The sequence below is a fragment of the Camarhynchus parvulus genome, chromosome 7, assembly GCF_901933205.1.
Source record: "Camarhynchus parvulus chromosome 7, STF_HiC, whole genome shotgun sequence".
Taxonomy (NCBI): domain Eukaryota; kingdom Metazoa; phylum Chordata; class Aves; order Passeriformes; family Thraupidae; genus Camarhynchus; species Camarhynchus parvulus.
In genome coordinates, this window is record NC_044577.1 from 4,713,193 (window position 1) to 4,733,608 (window position 20,416).

General features: G+C 42.8%; 1 protein-coding gene across 1 annotated transcript in view; it reads right to left on the reverse strand.

Annotated features, from left to right (window-relative positions):
- UNC80 (unc-80 homolog, NALCN channel complex subunit) overlaps positions 1 to 20,416 on the reverse strand; it is a 124,882-nt gene that overhangs the window by 48,955 nt on the left and 55,511 nt on the right. Inside the window, exons 26-35 of the mRNA XM_030951955.1 lie at positions 17,952 to 18,117; positions 14,350 to 14,553; positions 12,727 to 12,827; positions 9,863 to 10,060; positions 7,715 to 7,822; positions 6,859 to 6,997; positions 3,059 to 3,240; positions 2,560 to 2,691; positions 1,856 to 2,042; positions 238 to 369 (exon numbers count right to left, since the gene is read on the reverse strand). Coding sequence (XP_030807815.1) covers positions 238 to 369; positions 1,856 to 2,042; positions 2,560 to 2,691; positions 3,059 to 3,240; positions 6,859 to 6,997; positions 7,715 to 7,822; positions 9,863 to 10,060; positions 12,727 to 12,827; positions 14,350 to 14,553; positions 17,952 to 18,117 — 1,549 coding nt within the window. The remainder of the gene's footprint in view (positions 1 to 237; positions 370 to 1,855; positions 2,043 to 2,559; positions 2,692 to 3,058; positions 3,241 to 6,858; positions 6,998 to 7,714; positions 7,823 to 9,862; positions 10,061 to 12,726; positions 12,828 to 14,349; positions 14,554 to 17,951; positions 18,118 to 20,416) is intronic.

The following is a 20,416-nucleotide window of genomic DNA, read 5'->3' on the forward strand; positions in this document are numbered from 1 at the left end:
CTAAAATCTCTTTTTTTCAGCTAGAGTGCTCCCTGTAGCACTACTCTCCAAGCAGAACATGAGAGGCAAGAGGCAGCAGGGATGAATAAAATAATGAAGGGCAGTAATTTATTATAAAGGAGCTCAGGCTTGGGAATCTATTTGGCAAAAGGGAACACCAGAGCTTTATGGGTCAACAGGAAAGGCTTCCAGTGAATGAAATCCTAGGAGGGAATGCTGCAAAGTGAAGTCACCCACCTTCTGCACTGACTGCTGAGCGCACCGACCACACAGAGCCACGGCGGAAGGAATAATTCCTGTGGGAGGTGCTGGAGGTGCAGGACGGGCTCACAGACAGGCGCCGGGAGGCCAGGTTGGCAACTTCTTCTACTGACAAAGAGAACAGGAAATGTCAATCCAGATCCAGCCAGCAGGCTTCAAGGAAGTTTTTGAAGGACGGCAATTGCAACCCAATCAGAACATTGAAAAGTCAAGTCAGGTAGATGTGCCAGGAGACACAATTTAAAAGCTGTAAAGATGATAAGAGAGGTGATTTGCTCATGCTTTGGGAAACAGCAGAACACTGGTGCATAAGAGTGTTCAGTGCTCTGGTGCATCACATTTTAACAGAGAAAACCCTAAAAAAATCCCCGGAAAAAGCCCTGGAAAAACCCTGAAAAAAACCACTGGAAAAAACCCAATAAACCTGGGAAAATAAAACTCTAGAAAAATCCTGGAAAAACCTCTGGAAAAAAAACCACAGGAAAAATCCCTTCCAAAAAAAACTGAAAAAAACCTGGAAAAAGCCCTGGAAAAACACTGGAAAAAACTCTGGAAAAACCCTGGAAAAATCCCGGGGAAAAACCCTATGAACCCTGGAAAAAAAATCTGGAAAAATCCTGGAAAACCTCTGGAAAAATCCTGGAAAATGCACTGGAAGAACACAGGAAAAAAAACCTGAAAAAGCCCCTGGAAAATCTTCTGTATACTTCTTTTCATCCACTCCCTGTTAGCCATCATTGTTGCTGGTGCTCAGTTTTTCTTAAGAACTAGGATTTCTGCTCACAGATTTCCCAGAGTATGCTGAGATCTCATCTACTCTCTACTCACCTAATGGCACACACCTTGGAATGCCTTTAATGAAGTCTTTGTGCTCTGTTAGCCTGGGCCAGTAAAACTCCTCACCCACAGATTAAGCTTATTGGGACTCGTGTCATGCAACTTTGGCTGACTCAAAGTTTGGTACTGAGCTTGATCTGGTCTCCTGGGCTCCCCCAATATTCACCACAAAGGTAGAAAACCCCAGGGGCAATTCAGTGTATCCTAAGTTCTGTTCCTTAAGACAGATACAGCCAAAAAGCAATTCCTCCCACCCTTTAATTATTAAGGATTTAAAGTTAGGAAAGATGGATTTCATTCCTAGTGTTGCATATTCTCTTGTGTTAAATCCTGCAATAAACTGGGAGCTTTGAGATGTTAAAGACTGGCAAGTTCCACTGAAGTTGGGGCAGATGGGGTCAGTGTCTTTATCACCCACTAAGAACTCAATATATCCAAGGTTTTGTCCCTTTTTTGGTACTAATTTTCAAATACAATTTTTCTCAATGACTTGGACTCTTCAACAACTGGACGTGGTTGGGACATTCCTAACACTAAAAATCAATTTTCCTGGACATCACTGCCCTAAGCAGTGCTCTATAATTTTCAAACACACTGTTTCTCAATGACTTGGACTCTTCAACAACTGGATGTGGGTTGGGACCTTCCTAACACTAAGAATCAATTTTCCTGGACATCGCTGCCCTAAGCAGTGCTCTGTGTTTGTGGGAAATGCTCTCAGGTTGCTGGAATGCAGTTCCTGGGGCCCAGAGCACACCTTCTTCTTCCTGCTCCGAGCTTGGTGTACAGGATGGCTCGTAGCAGGCCTCCTGAGTGATGGGGATGGCAGTGATGAGACTGGCTTCCCTGCCCAGGCGCTTCTTCTCTTCCTCCTGCTGCAGGTTCTTCAGGATATGCTCCGCTCGCTGATGGGAACGGGACACAGCTCGGGCAGAAAAGGACTTCTGTTGGGAGCAAGAGAGAAGAAACACAGCCTGAAGCTGTTAGGTAAGGTGCACACAGATTTTCTGACAAAGGCTTCACCTCAGCGACGTTCAGCAGCTCAGCTGCTAAATATAAATCAGTCTGGTGCCAGCTGAACAGAGATTCAGCAGGAGAATTATTGGAACTAAACCTACAATGAGCTTTGGTGCAAACTCCTCCCAGGAGACACCATAGGAACCAGTGCAGACTAAACTGTCTCTCAGGCAGTTCTAGTGAAAAAAATCTCCTCTTGGAGAGAGAGCAGCTGTGTGCTCCTAAGATCTAAGTCAGTGCCTCTCAGAGGGATATGAGATGCCGTGCAGTACCTCAGTGAACAAACAGAAAAGCTTGATGCCCATGTAGAAAATTCTGTGTTCTACACTGATTATACTAGATTTTTTTCCCAACAATCTCAGAGTTAATCCACATCTTTTGGCTAAATTTACCCCACACGTCTCCAGAGAAGAATCAGTGCTTACTCTCAGGATGTCTGCTTACCGACTGATCTTCATTTATAGGGTCCTGCACACTCCCACTGCACTGAGGGACCCAGGGAGGGTCAAACATTGGCACAGATGGCATCCCCAGCACAGGAGAAGGCAGAGTGAAGTTTATACTTGGAGGAGGAATCTAAACAAAACCATGAAAGACATTTTGTTACAGCAAACTATTATTGTCAGTATTGTTAATTGAACATGAGCACAAGTACCCAAGGCATAAATTAACTCTGCCAATTTTTCCCACCTCAGTATCTCACTGGACTGTAGCAACATGTATGACACTCATCTTCTCTCCTATTTCCTGACCTGAGTCCCCATTTTATTCTTCTTATTTTATACAGGACTTCTCCATATCACCTCCCCTACTACTGAGAGTTATACAAACATGTTTTTCCCTAAACAGAGTTTCAGGAAATTTCATGGCAGGCTGTCATTAAACATCTATCCCATAAGGCAAGCTGTAAATATCATCATTAAGCTTCATGTGTCTTATGTACCTTGAAGATCTGCTGTGCTCCCTCTTCCATCCTTGGCCACACTTGATATCTGAACCTCCAGAGTGTGTGAAATTTAAGGATGGCATTCAGTCTTTGCACTGTTTCTGGGTGATGAAATTCGGACATCAGCATGTCAGAAACAGCCTCTGGCACTTTCACAGCACACAGCAGGAACATGGCAGCTGCAGGGAGAAAACAGCTGATCACCTGTGTTTCTCAATAATATATTTATTTTGCAAAGAAAATCTGCAGGTGTAAAAACCCACACCAAAAGAAACTCCATAAATAGGATCACCAATCCACCAGGCCTAGAGAAAACTGTATTGCTTCATGAAACCAAGCACATGTGATTCCACCTTTTGGAGCCACACAGCATTAGAGTTGAAGCTTGTAAATTCTTCTGGAAAACCTGCTTTTTAAAATAGAATACATCTTTGATCTTCTCAGCCATGACTTGTTTAAAATAAGAACATTTCTTGAAGTAAGGGGACTAATTGAGTTTGGCTTTCAAAGGCTCCACTTCCAAGTGATTTCTGTATTGATTAATCAAGGCTGATTTAACAGAAACTCTGCCTTTAGCAGAAGCTCTGGAACAGGAGACAGAGACCCAGTAGAAGTCACCCAGATATTTTCATGGGTAAAACCACTTTTTGTTGCAGTGGGCTCCATGCAATGATCCCAGTCTGTCTCCAAGAGAAAACAGAGCAAGACAAAGGACCATGCAAAACAGCATGATGGTAGCTGAGGCAGGACAGTCCCCCTACCACAGAAAAGTTTATCTGGCCTTTCCAGCACCTGGTGCACAGCTCTGGACATCCTTCTCCCCCTCCACGAAGAACTGAGGTGACTCAGGCCAGACAAAGGTCAAGCAGTGAGTTATCCCTGGTGCCAGGAGTGCAACTCCAAATAAACAGAGTGTAAAACCAGGTGGGAGGAAATAAGTTACAAATTCCTGACTGAGAGACAGCTTTATAATCTATGAAAGCTACACAAATTTCTACAGAGACGGAAGTCTCCTACACGCTCCCTGAACATACAGGGGATCTTCTCCTGCAAGGTCAGATGTGACTCCACAGATACTGTCCCTGGAAATTGAGAGGAAAGATTCCATGTGTACCCCACCACCAGTTAGGTGGTAAGTACATTGGATTTTAAGCTGTACTGTTTCTTTGCTAGCTGTAATATAGGTACCTCTATCATGCCCTGTGTGTTCTCTACTAGTAGCTCTTTTTGTTTTATTCCTGTGTAGCAAATAGTCTGTTTAAAATATTATATCTCTTAATTTTGTGTCTATTAAATAAATAATTTATTGTATAATGGACCAAATCAACCATTATTAAAGAACTTGAGAGTGAGAGTGGGTTTTGGGGTGCTGGCCACCCCTATAAAGCTACTGCCTGCTGCCAGAGGCCTGGGCGAAAGGCAGGGACTTATCTAAGCTCCCATCTCTATTTGTAATAGTTGCTTCAATGGATCATATTTGAATATAAAGAGACATTAATTAAAGTACAGACTGATGGAGGCCAGTGAATGCACATGGTGTCCGAGGGGCACTGCAGGAGGCAGAAGCAGAGGGATTCCTGTTGCTCTGGGAGCTCAGTGGTGTTAGAGAATCCATGGCTTCCTTGACCAGCAGCTCACTGCAGAGCACTGAAGATGATTTCTCTAGATTTGGTGGCTGTTCCTCCACAGTAGCAAAAAGACATTTGCCAATGTCTTCTTCAATGCTTATTCAGCAGGTGCCAGGCCCCAGAGCAGTGTTTGTGGGAGGCAGCATGACCACTGGAGGACAACAAGGCCACTCTCTGACTGCCTGGGCTCCTGGTGCTGCTCAAAATCTGTGGGGACCTTCAGAGAGTTCCTTCTGCTCTCTGATCTTCTCAAAGTCTAACAAGTCTTCGTAAGACACATGTAAAAGGGTGAGTTCATTCTGAAGCAACCCAGAACAGAAACAGAGCCTTGGGAGAGGTCAGCAGATGGTGCTGTAGTACATGAACAAGGCATTCTTTTTATGCAGCTTCTGTTTTTATCCAGTTTCTGTATAGCAACACTAGGGGTTTTCAGGGTTTGACCTCAATGAATGCAATTTATGCTTGGGCTGCATTCACCTGCTACTAAAAAAAGCTACTACAGACCCTCAAATGGATTTTGATCCTCCCTTCAGGAAAGGGAGAAGAAGGAAGATGTATTTCAGAGGCTGCTTTGGAGCAGCAGCCAGCTAGCACTCCTCATCCCATTCCCCGTAGCCCGTGCAAATTTTTTATTAGAATCACAGAATCATTGAGGTTGAAAAGCACCTCTAAGATCATAGAGTTAAAAAAGTATCCAAAATTATTCCCTCAGAAAGGGACTTGAAGCAGGAAAAGGAGTACTGCATCAGGCAGATTATTCCTTCATCTGAAACCATTAAATAAATATCCTATATATCAAATCGGCTCTTCATTCTTCCTGCTGTCCTAACAGCATCTGTTACAAATAAATATCTCACTTCAGGGACCAAAACTGTGCATTTAAAGTGCTGTGTTCTAGGTAATTGTACATTGTGCTTTACAGTAGCATTAATACTTTGAATTGCTAAGGAAATATTTCTTGTGACACATCCTGTTTATTTTTTCACAGCTGGTCATTAGGCCAGTCATCTTCTGGCCAAGGGATAAACTCTGAACCTAGATAATTTCCATGGGAGAAGACCCAAGCTCATAGCAGAAACATTCTTATTACTACTTGACAACAACATCTATGGTTTTATATTTATTGTAATAAATTTCATCCCACATGCAGAATTTCAAAGTACTACTTTCACAAGTAAATGATGTCCTAATCATCTGTCTTAAAGATACCTCTCAACTATGTGTCCTCAGCAATCATCTGTGTACTTTAAAACCAAGTGGAAATGGAAAATTTAGATAGTACCATACAATAACAGTATTTAATGAGCAATGCTGCTGTCTCCAGGCAACATGGGAATTTTCCTTACAGCCTGACAGGAGCTGTAACAGTTTCACTCTCATTCCCTGTGTCAGTTTTGGTATGAGCTCTCAATTGGTACTGATGCCTCAGGTTTTAGCTTTTATATTTTTCACATTCTGTGCTGCTTTAGTGTGTGAGCTTCATATTAGGGGATGGTGAGCTCTCTTCACAGAGTGGGGAGACAAAACAATTCCTTCTCTAGCTGGGGACCAAGGACAAATGATCCAAATCTCAGGCCCAAGAGCATAAACAATGGGGACTGAAGAGAGAAAAACAAGAAGGATGGTACTTCATGGGCTAGAGATGTAATTGGACAATTAACTCCAATATGGAAATGGACCAGAACTTATAAAAGTGACAGACCCTGTGACCAGGTGTCCATTTTGTGACCATTTTGGTTCATCTTGGGTGCAGCCCTGACTGGGCTCTTGTGCTGCCCAAGGTGGATCCATTGAGGCCTTTTAATAAATCCCTGCTTTATTCTTTAACTCTGTCTGGCCTCTGCTCTAGGTCAGCCTTCACAAGGCATCAGTACTAACATTTCTGTGAGGCAACATACAGAATGCTTCAGTAGACTCTGGACAGCCTGAATCACTGTGTTTCCTCTGCCTACAAACCCAACTGAGTACAAATACTAATTATAATATTCTCCAAACATCCACCACATGCAGGGCCTCAGAGAGAGTGCTCTCCTGATCCTTCTGACCACCTCTTTTCCACAGAGCACACAAAGGTCTATGAAAACCAAGACACATGTGGTGCCATTCAAATTCCTCCACTACAAAATTGCCAAGTCCTGTGAGCAGGACTTGAGTGTGTGGTTGCCTCACCTGCTGCCCCAGCCATGTGCTCATCCACGCTGAGCAGGAGCTCCCAGGCTGCTGGCTGGATGTCCCCGTACATCTCCTCGGTGAGGATGGGAGCAGCCTTGATCAGCAGGGACAGAGGGGCAGGGGACAGGCTCATCACCTGCAACAAACCAAGCCAGGCCTTAGGGCTGAGCAAATTATCTACAGGGGAGAACACACTCAGTGATTTTACCCTGGTTTTGGTCTGCAAATTACCCACCAGTAACTTCTAGGTTCATCCATTTCAGAAAATGCTCCATGAATGAGACATGGCCTTCAGCCTATACTAAAAGGGCAGTGTTTCCAAGCTAGAGTCTTTTGCTTGTCCCTCACATCACCAAAACACCAAAAAAGGAAAAGGAAAAAAAAAAGGAAAAGGAAAAAAAAGGAAAGCCAAACTCTCCCAAAGTGGTGCACAGCCAGCAATACAGGTCCATTAAACTCTCACTAAGAACAGGCTGTTGCTTCTTCAGAACTTTGAAGAAGTAAGAAGAAAGAAAACAAATACTGTAAACTGACAGGCTGCAGTTAAACATATCTGTGAATTCTTTGGTTTTTTGTATCCTCAGCTCTAGTGCATATGGCACTATGGAAAGCCAGAGATGCAGACTGTGATTTAATGGAGCTAAGTGTTTAAAGGCTTCTTTGACCATGTTTCCTTAAGAGGTTTAAATTTAGTGTTACTCATATTGGGAAAAGATGTTGAGCTGAACTGATTGATATTCAGGAACAGTTCTTCACATGGGCTTGGAGATCCACAGATATTTTCCCTCTTGTTGCATTTTAACCTGGCAGCTATCTATCTGCCTCCCTAACTAGCATATGGCCTAAGCAGTACCTGATTCCTGATGTATTTTAGCATTCCAGAGTCCTTCTTCCCTTCCAAGTTGATATCGATCACTCTCTTTTTAAGAGAAGGAGTTCTCAAGCATGACTTGTCTGAGCACTGGAAGGAAATAAAAACAAAGTGGAGTTCACTTTTATATTTCTCAAAATGTGGAAAAGGAAATGATGTACAAGAGGAATTTCCATATACTAGAAACCATCTGGTACCAGAGCTGTAGCACAAAGCCTTCTTCTTTGCTGGCAACAGGCCTAGTATCAGTGGGACAACACATTTCATCCAATTTTCTTCTATTTTTAACAATGCTTTTCCCCAATAAAATCTTAAGGCAGAAGTCAGTAAACCAAATGAACAATGTGAATGTTCTCTGTGCAATCTTCACTGGTGGCACACCCATGTATTTAGTTAAGTAGGTTAGGGGCAAAAAGTCTACAGCTTCCCTGTAAAAAATTACCAATGGAAGTGTTCAGTGTACAGAATGATTCCTTTCATGGAATCATAGAATCACTGATGTGGAAAAAGGACCTCTAAAGCTAGACCAGTAATCTAATGCTGCCAAGTCCACTACTAAATCAAGTCCCCAGGTGCCACATCCTTGCATTTCTTAAGTCCTCCAGGGATGGTGACTCCACTGCCTCACTGGGCAGCCTGTGCCAGGGCTGGACAAACCATTCAAAGAAATTTTTTGCTACTATTCAATCTAAACCTTCCCTGGTGCAACAGAAATGGCCCTAAGGCAATTTCCTCTCAGTCTTGTCCCTTGTTTCCTTGGAGCAAAGCTCAACATCCACCTGGCTGCACCCTCCTGTCAGTTTTAGAGACTGAGGAAGTCCCCTTGAGCCTCCTTTTCTCCAGGCTGAGCTCCCCCAACTCCCTCAGCTAACCCCTGGTACTCCAGCCCCTTCCTCATCTCCATTCCCTTCTCTGGACACACTTGCTTGTCCTTCTTGGACTATGAAAAAAGCAAAGATTGTCAGTTGCTCTCTGGAAGTGAGGTCTGTGCAAACACCCTGCACATCTTTCTAGGAAACCTCACTGCCTCTCAAATTCTTTCTTCCTGCTGTTTCCTAAGTGCTTTGATGGTTTGATGTATGATGAAATGCGTATCTCGCAATTCAAAGTCAGAGATGAAACAAGCCAAAGAAATGCACATTTCTTTTACCACCTTTCATGAAACACACTAGCTACTCATCTCTTGCCTGCCTTCTGCAGAGGAAATGACTGCCTCTCTTTCTAAACAACTCTTGCTTTTCTGTGCTAGAGGAAAAATGTGGGGTTTACAGTTTTCAGGAAAGCAGAAATTAGCTTCTGTTTCACCTGCTCGTGCTTTCTTCCATGAAAACATCCCTCAATTTTCTAACTTGGCAGGAAACAATCTCCTGGTTGATGAAGAAACATAATGATTGTTTTCCTTTCATATGCCATAGCCTCTTTACCCAACTGAAAGCTTCATGACAGTTCCATGAACACTTTTGTTTACAGTGTTACTGCCAAGCAGTGGAATGGCTCTGCCATTACAATTATTCAGGATAACTGTAGTCTGTTTCTGCTGTGGTTTAACTGTTGACACAATTCAGTTAGTGCCTGGGTAGGCACTTTAGTGGAAATACATTTCTGCTTTCAGGAAAGTTAAAAGTACATTTTTACATATAAAAAGGCACCAAGTTGTCTGAATACCCTACTGAAATGGTCATTAAAAGGAGACAAACATTAAAGACTGATGTGTACAATTTTTGGAACAGCTGAGAGCTCAGACCTAAAAGAAAGAAACTACATGAGATTTTACAAGAATTTCAAGAGTGATTCTTACTAACAGACAAGAAAAAACATGAACAAAGAGAGAGAGAACCCACAGGATAGTAAGTAGAGGCCACAAAATAGCATTAAAATTGAAGTCAGATTGTAAGGTTTTGAAATGACCTTATCAGCAACTAAGATGCATCCCAGTCAATACAGATGACATTCCTTACATAATGCTGAATGATTTAATTTCTGGGTTTTTTTAGAGCAAAGCCAAGCTTAAGAAAACCTGTATCCATTTTGTCATGAAAGAACTGTATGAGTACATCATGCAGTTTTCAAAGGCAATCATGATGTGTCTGGACCAATCCTAAAACATTCTGGTTTTTTCCATTTACTCACTTCCTTCTGCTTTTTGCCTCTTGCCACGTTGTTCAGAGTGCTGTTTTCCCTCAGGGAGTCCACTGTGTCCCCATAGAGCAGTTTGATGGCCCTGACAAGGCGAGCACAGGAGCGGCTGTGGTGGAGGTAGCAGTGGGGGTGACAGTAGTCAATGTGTGTGCAGATGAAACTTTGCTGGTTGCACAACAGGATCATAACCTGGAAATTAAAACATAAACAGTTACCTACAGAAAATGGAGTTAGGCAGGGATTGGGACAGTCAAGCCAGCTTTTTCTCAGCTTAGCTAGGGAGGTGTGAAGCTCAACATAGCCTTCATACAGACAAGAGGCTTGCAAATTAGCTGGGCATGGTTAAAGAAACACTAGTGCCAACAAAAAAAAGGAATAGAGCTGTTATAGATGCACATATTCGGCTGATGGCAAGGTTAAGGCTAGGCAAACAGCATCCTCTCAGTTTGCAGAAAAGCTATCCTATCACCACTCTGAGATGAGAGCTTGGACTGGAAACTGTCAACTATCCAATTGTTATTAAAGCTGCAAACCCACCATGCTTGGGGTTAGTTTCCTTCAAGGGGTGCAGAAGGAAATATCTCAGTATGCTCCACAGTAGAAATCAGCTGTGTCAGTTGCTCTGCGTGTCATTGGGCAGACCCATCCAGCCCAGCTCTGTGGTAGCTGGCTCAGTTGCTGTTTCTACTAGTGTTGCCATATGGCAGCAAGGAGTAGTAAAACTTACCTAAAAATCAGGTAAATATTTTGGAATTTAGCTATTCTGAGACCTTCTTTGCTGCAGAAACACTGGTATTAATCTCTAAGCTCTTAATTAAAGATAGCCTTGGCAAATCTACACTTGAGTGACCACTCTGGTGTAACTCAGATGGTTTCTTGCCAGGGGAGCAAAGCTCAGCCCAGCAGCTCTTTGTACACTGATCTTCACATTACACACAAACCCAGCCTCTTATTAGCGCTGAGGAAAACACACAGGCATCTCCAAACCACTCACATTGTAGGTCTTAAGAGGCCTTTATGAATCTTTGTCTTCCCCCCACAATCCAGTGCAGAATTACCCAGAACTACCAGAAGGAAGCTATCCCCATTTTCCATCCACTGTGTCTGTCTGTGCAGCTGCAATCTGCTGGCTCTTCCTCCAGGCTGCCACATCATTCTCAACCTTAAAATATTGAAGCTTCTAAAAATGACAGGAGCATAATCTAAAACAAATCTGTGTAATGTTTGTGGGATTCCTGTGTTTGCCTCCTTGTTCTCGCCTCCTATAATTTTGGGGCCAATCAAGAATAACTCAATATTGATATCAAAGTGAAATTTGTCTAGCAGTACTGTAGAGCTTCTACCAGCCTCTGGTCCACTCTTATAAATTGCTGTAATGTACACTGACACAGAGTGAGGACATCAGGCTCCCTAAAGGACACGTAAAGGAAATGTTGGTGCCATGACAGCAGCAATTGGAACCAGTGATCCTTTGGAGTTGTTTGCTTGTGGCAACTAAGTACAGGCTTTGTTTTGCCTGTAGTTTTAGTGACCATCTACCCACACTTCCTTTCTAACAAATGGAAAAAAAATAGCACTGTTATGTAATATTGGTACTTGTGTGTCATTAACTGTACCAGGTGATTTTTCAAATTTTCCTTTCTCCTGTGCAAGCTAATCTCATGTAAAGTGAGACAAACATCTCAAGTTTCTTTCAGAATTTATGAGTTCATGTGAAAGCAGCCTCCCACACTGAGCAAGGGCACCATGATGTATTTTAAGCTGCTAACTAGGGTAATTCCCTTATCCTCTAGTGATGCAGCATCCAATACATACACAAATGTCCAACACACTCACTTTAGTACACTGGAATTTCCAAATGAGGTGTAACCATTGCCAAGAGCATTAGTGTACTAAAGAAAGCAGGGTAGTCCAGAGATTAAGGTACTAGATTGGAAGACATGGCATTCAAGTTTCCTGCCCTGCCAGTCTCATCTGAAAAAGAAAACTATCAAAAACTTCTTCTGACATCAAACTATTAGATTAATCCTGGTTTTGCCCACACCCCATAGGAATGGGGCAGCTGAGAGCAGCCTATGTGAAATACCTAGGGGAAAAATGAAGACATCAAGTCAGTATTGAAAAATGAAGATATCAAGTCAGATATCAAGCTGTCATTCCCAAAGACAACTCAAAAGTCAAAGGGTGTCTGTGCTCACAGAGGACACCATCAATCATGGCACAGCAATGCAGACTTGCCCAATTGACTTCTGGCAAGTCTAAATCACAGAGATTTTTAAGTCTAAGGCACAGAGATTGCCCAAAGGGATGCCTTAGGCCCTGCATGACCAAACCACACCTGCACTGTTGTACTGCCTGTCTTCTGGACAGAGTCAAGACTACACAACTACCTCATATCCTGGAGATCTGGTACATCAACTCAGGCCTTGTCTGTATTTGGAATTAGCCCTTGTTCAACAAGGCTCTGTTGGCTTACATGAGCAGCTTCTGAAATGCCACTTCCCAGAAGCCCAGCTCACACTGCACCCCATTCTGTTGCTCTCCCTGAAACACACACTACTGGCCATGCTGGAGATAAGGTACTGAGCTAATGTATTTTTCAGCTGAGGCAGTATGGCTGTCCCTGCACACCTAGGGAAAAAACAAATCAAATATATATGAACTAGAGAGAAGGAGGTTTAATTCCATTTCAGAAACAGCAAACACACCATTTCCAAAGGTTGCAGTTTTACATACACTTGAGATCCTTTATGCTATGTGGGAAAAGCACAAACTGTGATCTGGTTTTTGCCAGACAAAGGTATTTTTAGTTGAAAATGCCATCCTTGGGAGCACTTCTGGCAGCTTGTACTTACGTGCAGCCAGGACATGTTCCGGTGATAGTTCTCCTCCATGCCTGTGCTGCTCAGTACCTCGGGTTCAATGCTGGGCTCGCTCGCGCTCCAAGGGCTCCCTTCTTCAAAAGAAAAATACCCAAAAGGTTGTTGTTTTTACTGCTCCCTGTGTGCTTTAAGACTAGGGACAGCACTTGTAAGCCAGGCCAGCCTTGTGGGAACAGATGAGAGTACACAGAATATGTCACACTGGAAAGACTGCATCGGGACATCCCTCCCCAGTCCTCTGCTGGCTTGACACTTACAAGAACTATTTGGACTTGACCCATAGGCCATCTTGTCAGTAGCAAACATTTGTCCCTCCATTTTTTTTTTTTTTCTTTAATGGAAGGGAAAGGGATAATCCAAAACCATCATAAACAAATTCTTTGCACCATTCAGATGCTGCAAATGGTTGGTTTAGTGATCTGCATTGACTGGGCTCTGTGGTTAAAAAGTCAACAAAAATCCAACCAGAAGTGGCATCCAACTGGAAATGCCAACAGGAAAAGTCCCTGCTAATTGCCCATAGGAACTGATAATGTCATGGGGATGAAAGGGGAAAAAAATCCTGATTCTAGCACACTAGAACACTTCAGACCTCAGCCAAGGGAGAGATTTCCCTGAGAATTTCACTGACCCCTGTGTTTCCCCTAACCGCTTCATACCCTATGGGCCTCCTACAAAGCTAATACTAATGATATTAAGACTTGGCTGGAAATGACACTTTTTCTCCTCTTTAAGTGAACTGTGACTCGTCAAAGTTTACAGAATTGACAATCTCACTCTCCATGTTCTCCTACTGAAGCATCTTTTGGGCGACATAAAAATGACCATTAAACTTGGGAGGTTATTCCAGCTCCAAATGTATCCACAGCTTTTGGCTAACACCAACAGCAAAGGGAAGCCCTTTAATTCAACTGCAATGGAGATTTCACAGAGTAGGATGCACATCTTTTTTTCATAAGATAAATGTACAAATATCCATCTTTTAAAATACTAAGGAAAGTAGCTGTAAACCACAAAAATAGATCTTTATGCCAGTATGTAGAAATATAGTATGCAGCATGTGAATGTTATGTTCTGCATATATGAATACATGTTTTACATGTCACCAGACATGCTTATGGCATCATATCCAACACAGAATATGAAGTTCATGCCTAAATATATATGTGTTTATATATAAATATATACACACATATAGTCAATCTGTTGCTGTGGACAATAAAATATCATATATACATATCACCTCATGTATTCATGATATCCTGTGATTTAGGGGTGTGTGTGTATGTGCATATACACAGGTGCATGTGCTCCCCCTACAGACAGCAAGCGTTCAGCTGGCAGGCCAGCATTCTAAGAGCTCATGCTTTAACACAGTTCTGAACTGACAATCTGTGCATGGAGCTGACACTGCACGCAGGATTTGTACCGTGCTCCTCCCAGGCCCGGGTCCAGGCAGCCCCTGAAGAGAGCTCTAGATTTTTCCTAGCCTGCAGAGGTGGGGATCTCTCGCCATTTCTAGCTCTGCTGCAATCACATCAAGAGTTTTTATCCTTCCTAGTGTCCCCTCCCTTTCCACCCACTCATCTAAGTTACCTATATCAGTGACAGTGTCCCTGCTGTGGGACAGCTGCAGCTCCTCATTCTCAGACTCTGAGTCCTGCCGTGATAACTTGGTGCTCTTTAGGCTGCCGGCCCGGCGAATGCTGGAAAGGGAACCCCCCTTCTTCACCCGGAAACTGCGGGTTCCTTTAATCTGGAGCAAGCGGGAGCCTCCTATCCTGATCTTCCTGCTGGGAACTGTATTGAAAGAATAAAAGAGGACTTTTTTCCCCTTAATTTTTCCCCATTTAAAAAAGAAAGAGATGCTGGCCCTCCCCGCCCTCCCAGCCCTTTGCTGCCAGCCTGGTATTGCAGCGTCTTCTGCCAAGGAATCAGAGTGGGGTCAGAGGCTCCCTCCAAAGCCAACGCCAATGCAGCTCGATCAATCGGGGAGTAAAGATGCTTCACAAAAATGTGGTCAACACCTCAAATCCTGGAGATCTGGTACATCACCTCAGGCCTTGTCTGTGTTTGGAATTAGCCCTTGTTCAACCACCAGCAAGTGGAGTCATCTGCGCTAACAGAAACCCAAAGTGTGGACAAGAAAATGCTACATTTCACACCAAACTGAATCCATTCCTGCCAGGAAGCAGGATCTGCCCAATGGATGTGAAATGCAGTTTTCTTTGCCAGTCTGTAGAGTTTACATTAGTGCAGCACATCACCTTTTGCTTTGGATAGCTGGCTGAATCCCAAGCATGAACAAGGCACCTTGGACAAACCTATTTTCCCAGGGGCCTGGGCTCTGTAAACCTCCCTGAGCTCTGCAGTAGGATCAATGATTTATTCATACAGCATATGTGACTGCAAGAGGGGAGTCTGCTCCATGAGGCTAGCACTCAAGGCTTCTCTGAAGTAAGGTTTGCATAAATCCGTGTCTCTGCATGTTACTCTTCATCATTAGAATGCTTTAGAGGAAACAGAAGCATGTAGATCTTCTCCTTCAGACAAATCAGCAGCTTTCAGGCATTAACAACATCCATTGACACTCTGCATTTTTGATGAGCACAGACATGGAATGGTTCAATGTTTAAAGCACCAACTGTTTGCACTTTCATTCTCCTCCTAGTTCAAAGGCAGTACATGGCAGTATGTCAGTCCAAATGTTGCAACACTCAGTCATTTTACTGCAGATGTAACCAGGCAAGGCCACGTGTGATCAATTACCTTTGGTGTGTGGTTGGGAATGAACAGCACAGAGCTTTTCGGATACTATGGGTAAGCAAAAGATTTAAACAGAATTGTATTTTGGCTTCAGGATAAAGCAAACACACCTTTACTCCTGAGATTGCCCCCAGTTTCTCAGGAATGGAATTCCCACTCCCATTTCCAGTGGCTAGCATCCCTGGTCAAAGGCAGCTGGATATTTTGGGAGCTACCCCTCAGTCCTCACAATTCAGTTGGCAAACCACTGCTAGGTGACCAAAGAATCTCCCTCCAAGGGACCATGCTAAGTTCCTCAGCAATCACTACTGCTTGAACAATGTTCACATCAGCTCCACGAATCCCAAACTGCGTCAGCACATGTAACTGCATTTCATGAGGTCTGCAGAATCCCATTCTGGCACCCAAAGAGTACATGTGATCATCTGAGGGCCTGCATCTACCTAGCTGTGGTGTCTGTATTTCAGACCTACCTGGAGCAGATTCTATACAGTAAACCCGTGGCTTTTGGGGAGCTGCTAAGCCATGCCTGGGGGGAGCAATGAGAGCAAAGTTTTTAACACTCCAGAAAAATGAAGGGAAACAGATTAGTACCCATCAAAGAGCTTGAGATAAAGAAACCTCTCACTGCAGGCAAGCAAAATTTAGTTACATTCACACAACAACATTTTCTTATCTAGGAAAGTGTAGATTATGAAAGATGCCTCTGCATCTGCAGTGTTTGGCCCAGGTGGATTCCCAGAAGAATATGCTGTGGCCAAAGAGAAGAACATAATTATTGTAATTTTAAATGTAACATTACCTTGCATTTATTAAGCTTCTAAAATACTGGAATTACATTTTTGCTAAGGCATATTAGGATTCAACCTTCCTACCACAGTCACTTTCCCCATGTGTAAAATGCAGTAAAGACGCAGCTTTAGTAAAGGAAAACTACATGACAGCTTAGGGAAAAGGGAAAATGGAAAGAAAACTCAAATAAAACCACAGGAAAATGTAGTTTAATGGGGAAAAGGGTGCAGAAAGTCAATACTATCTTTGCAAAAATACATTATGTCTGTAGCACAGTAACATGCAAAGGAAAAGCTAAGTCAGCATTGTCTCTAAGAAAAAGAAGATAGTTAGAGACTTTCCACAAGCAATTTCCAGCAGGACTGCCTGCTTGAAGGTATCCTCAAAAAAAAACCCCAACCCCAACCTAAACTTCTTCTCATCTAAACAGGCAGAGAAGACACATCTTATCCCACATGTCTTAAAACTATCAGACAAATCATAAGGCTGTGTGTTTTTCTGGGCTGCCAATATATCAAGAGAAGACAAAATGAGGTTGAGCATCAATTTATCCAGCTCACCTTTCCTAGGTGAAGTTACTGGCCCACCAGACACACAATTTTGGGGGAAGTTTTACACCACATAAGTCTTGGAAGCATTTCTACTATTTTCTCCAGTAATTGTGGCAAGGTCACAGCTGAAGACAACACAAACTTTATCCAAAGCCTGCAGAAGTCAATAAAAGCTCCTCCAAATCATTAATAGACATTACAGTTCTGAGAGGAAAACCAGCCACAGACCTCACTGCTGTGAAACAATCATTAAACATTTATCCTTTTCAAGCAATCATCAAAATTATCATTCCAATCCCTGCACCTGTAAATTACTACTATGAGACAATGTAAGTCGTTCTAGGAAACATGTTAGAGGGTGATCTAGAGGTATCTGGCAGTTTAGTCTCTAATTGCAAACACACACAATGACTATGTTGTATTGCAACACTTGTACCTTCAGATAGAATGTGAGTCTTGCATGAGATGGCTCAAAAATGGAAACGATCTGCTGCTCTCAGCAAACACAGTAAGCTTGAAGTCTGCTTGTACGCTATAGAGGATGTTGGTAACATCAATCTGCTAGCCATCAAAAGCCACACAGTGGATTTTTCATGTGGTAGCAAAGAATTCAAGAGGCCAATCACACTAATTTGTTGTGATGCCATGCCTTCCAAACCCATACAGATTTTCCATGGAAGAACACCAAATCTTCCCTTCGATCTGTGATTTCCCCAAAGTGAAAAACTGTGACCAGAAAAAAAACAAACACCACTTTTGATCTTTATTTTTACAGTGAATCAAATAGTGATGCTTCTTTTCTCAGCATCTCACTAAGAGATAGTTTCAAACAAGGCTTGCTCCTTTTTTAGCAATTGTGCAAAGCTTTCGATCGATTTCAGTCATAGCACTGTTTTATAAAATTTAACATCTTTGCTTCTCACATTCATTATATTGAACCCTGAAGGCCAAAAGCATCTCTGAAATGATTTAAAGCCACGTGACTCCATGGCTGCCTGCTTTTTAACACAGTCTATGCAAATGAAAACACAAAATCAAGCGCCACTTCACAAGCCCTGAGAGTACAAAAGCCTTATTGTTCTGACAAACCTTTTTTCTCCTCGAAGCCAGCCTCAGATTTGAGGGTGTGGCTGCTGCTGTGCAGGGAATCCTTTGAATCTTCATTTTCATCCAGAACCCCAGCAAAGCTGATCTTTCTCTCATACCTGTGTCGGTCCATCTCAGGATCCAGCCGCAGCCTGCAGCTCTCCAGGTCCTGCAGCAGAATGGAGACCACACAGATGTGCCAGCAGTGTGAGCTCCCACTGCAACCAGAGAAGCTTCACAGAATTCACTGAATCACTGGGTTGGAAGAGACCTCCAGGATCATTGAGTCCAACCCAGCCCCAACACCTCAACTAAACCCTGGCACCCTGTGCCACATCCAGGCTTTGTTAAACACACCCAGGGATGGTGACTCCACCACATCCTTGGGAAGACCACTCCAGTATTTTTTCACTTTTTCTGTGAAAAACTTTGTCCTAATATCCAACTTTTATTTCCCTTGGTGCAGCTTAAGGCTGTGTCCTCTGGTTCTGTCAGGGCTGCCTGGAGAAGGAAACCAACCCCACCTGAGCACAGCCACCTTTCAGGGAGCTGTAGGGAGTGATAAGGTCACCTCTGAGTCTCCTTTTCTCCAGCCTAAACAGCCCTAGTTCTTCAGGAAGAACTGCTTCAGATGGGGTTTATTCTAATCACATCTAAGCCAACTGCTCTTTGGCCTTGCAGCAGGCTGAGCCACTTGCCTCTGCCAGGATGGAAGAGTTACCAACCACAGAATTATTAGGATTGGAAGGGACCTCTGGAGATCATCTAGTCCAACCCCCCTGCCAAGTCAAGGTCAATCAGAGCAGGTGACACAAGAATACATCCAGGTGGGTTTGGAATGGCTCCAGCTGTGAGCAAAATGAGCTTGTATCTGCTCCATGATCAGTAAAGGGCTTTGGGTGAAACTTCCATCAGGACCCACACACAGGAGCTCACTCAGCCCACAGCCTTGGCAAGTCTGCCTGCTCTCTTGGTAGTTAAACTAGTTCACCAAAACCAGTGCAGTGGCAAATGTTTCAGTTCTTCAAGGCCTCCAAGGCTGTGCTCCTATCTATGAACAGGTATGCCTACAAACACCAGTGGAAGTGAGATCTGCTCTACTGAAACTCCAGCTATATGGATCATAACATTATGTACCTGATCTTCTTGGAAAGGAAGCATCACTCCAAAAAGACAGACTTAATATTTTAATCTGGATTATTGTTGCCTCTTTTTTTTCCTCTGTACAAAGTTAGAAGCAGCACTCCATGGCCATTTTTTCTTACAGACTCTTACATAATGTGCCCTTGAGGTTTCTTTCACCTATAGCTCACAGAATAATTCCTCCTCCTTGTCTCCCATACACAAGTCTAGAAAGTGATTAACCAGCTGCACTTCTAGCTCACATAAAACACTGATTTCTGTTGACCTTCATTATCCAACATATTCATAGTTCCAAGCCTAACTACTTAATGACATGAATTCTAAACCATGGTATTATCCTGCTTGTGGATGCAGTCATTAATTATGCTGTAATATCACCAGTGTGTTTAAGGAGGATTTTGCTGAATTTATTGCTTTTTAAAATTGTCCTTCTTGCATACCTTGGGGCTGAGCCACTTCATCAGAGGTCATCTACAGCCTTTGGACTCATTTTCAGAACCTAATTACAATGCTATCCAGATAAATCAGCCTGTCAAGCATAATTGCCATGACTAAAATTTGATCTGTCATTAACAAAAGCCAGGATAGTAGGGCTAAATCCTTCATGGAGATTTAACTTCTCTTTTTTTCTTTATAATTTTTATCCTGATTTCTTAAAGAAATTTGGCTTAAAAGCTGAACCTATGTCAGCCATTCAATTGTCATCTCATCCTGTGCTAACCACGTCTGAAGCTGAGGGTCACAGTCAACTCAACTTTGTTACAGATGGATAATGAGATGATTGGCTCTCACAATTAAGGGATGACCATTGTGTGAATATTTAAGAAAAGCTTTAGTGATGTATAGTTATTGTCGTTCAGAAGTCCTCTGTTCTCCCCATAGGGCAATTCCCAGCGCTGTGAATTTTTCCTTATGTAGTCCTTTTGTTGTATTTTTGTTAAGGTTTAATAAACCTTTTTAAATTTTCGAAGTGAGCAGTTGCTTCTCACAACTTGTCAACAGATGACTGTGTGCATGTGTTTTTTGAAACACCAGGCTAAAGGTAGTGTTAAACTACAGTATGAGACATAAGAAAATCCACACAAGAATGAATCACTTAAAATCAGTTTTCACGTGTTCTGCTATTCACAGGTGACATAGGTTAGTGTCAGCTAACCAGTTGTTTAGTTTACTGTTTATGCCAGGATTTGCCTCTGAGTCTCATGGAGTTTTTTGGGTTTTTTTCTTTCTTTGCTTCTTTGTCCCCATCTCTTTCCTTTTTTCCCATTCTCCCTGCAGTTCTCTGGGTCTAACCCAAACCAATCTCGCAGCTTTAAAAAGCTCTC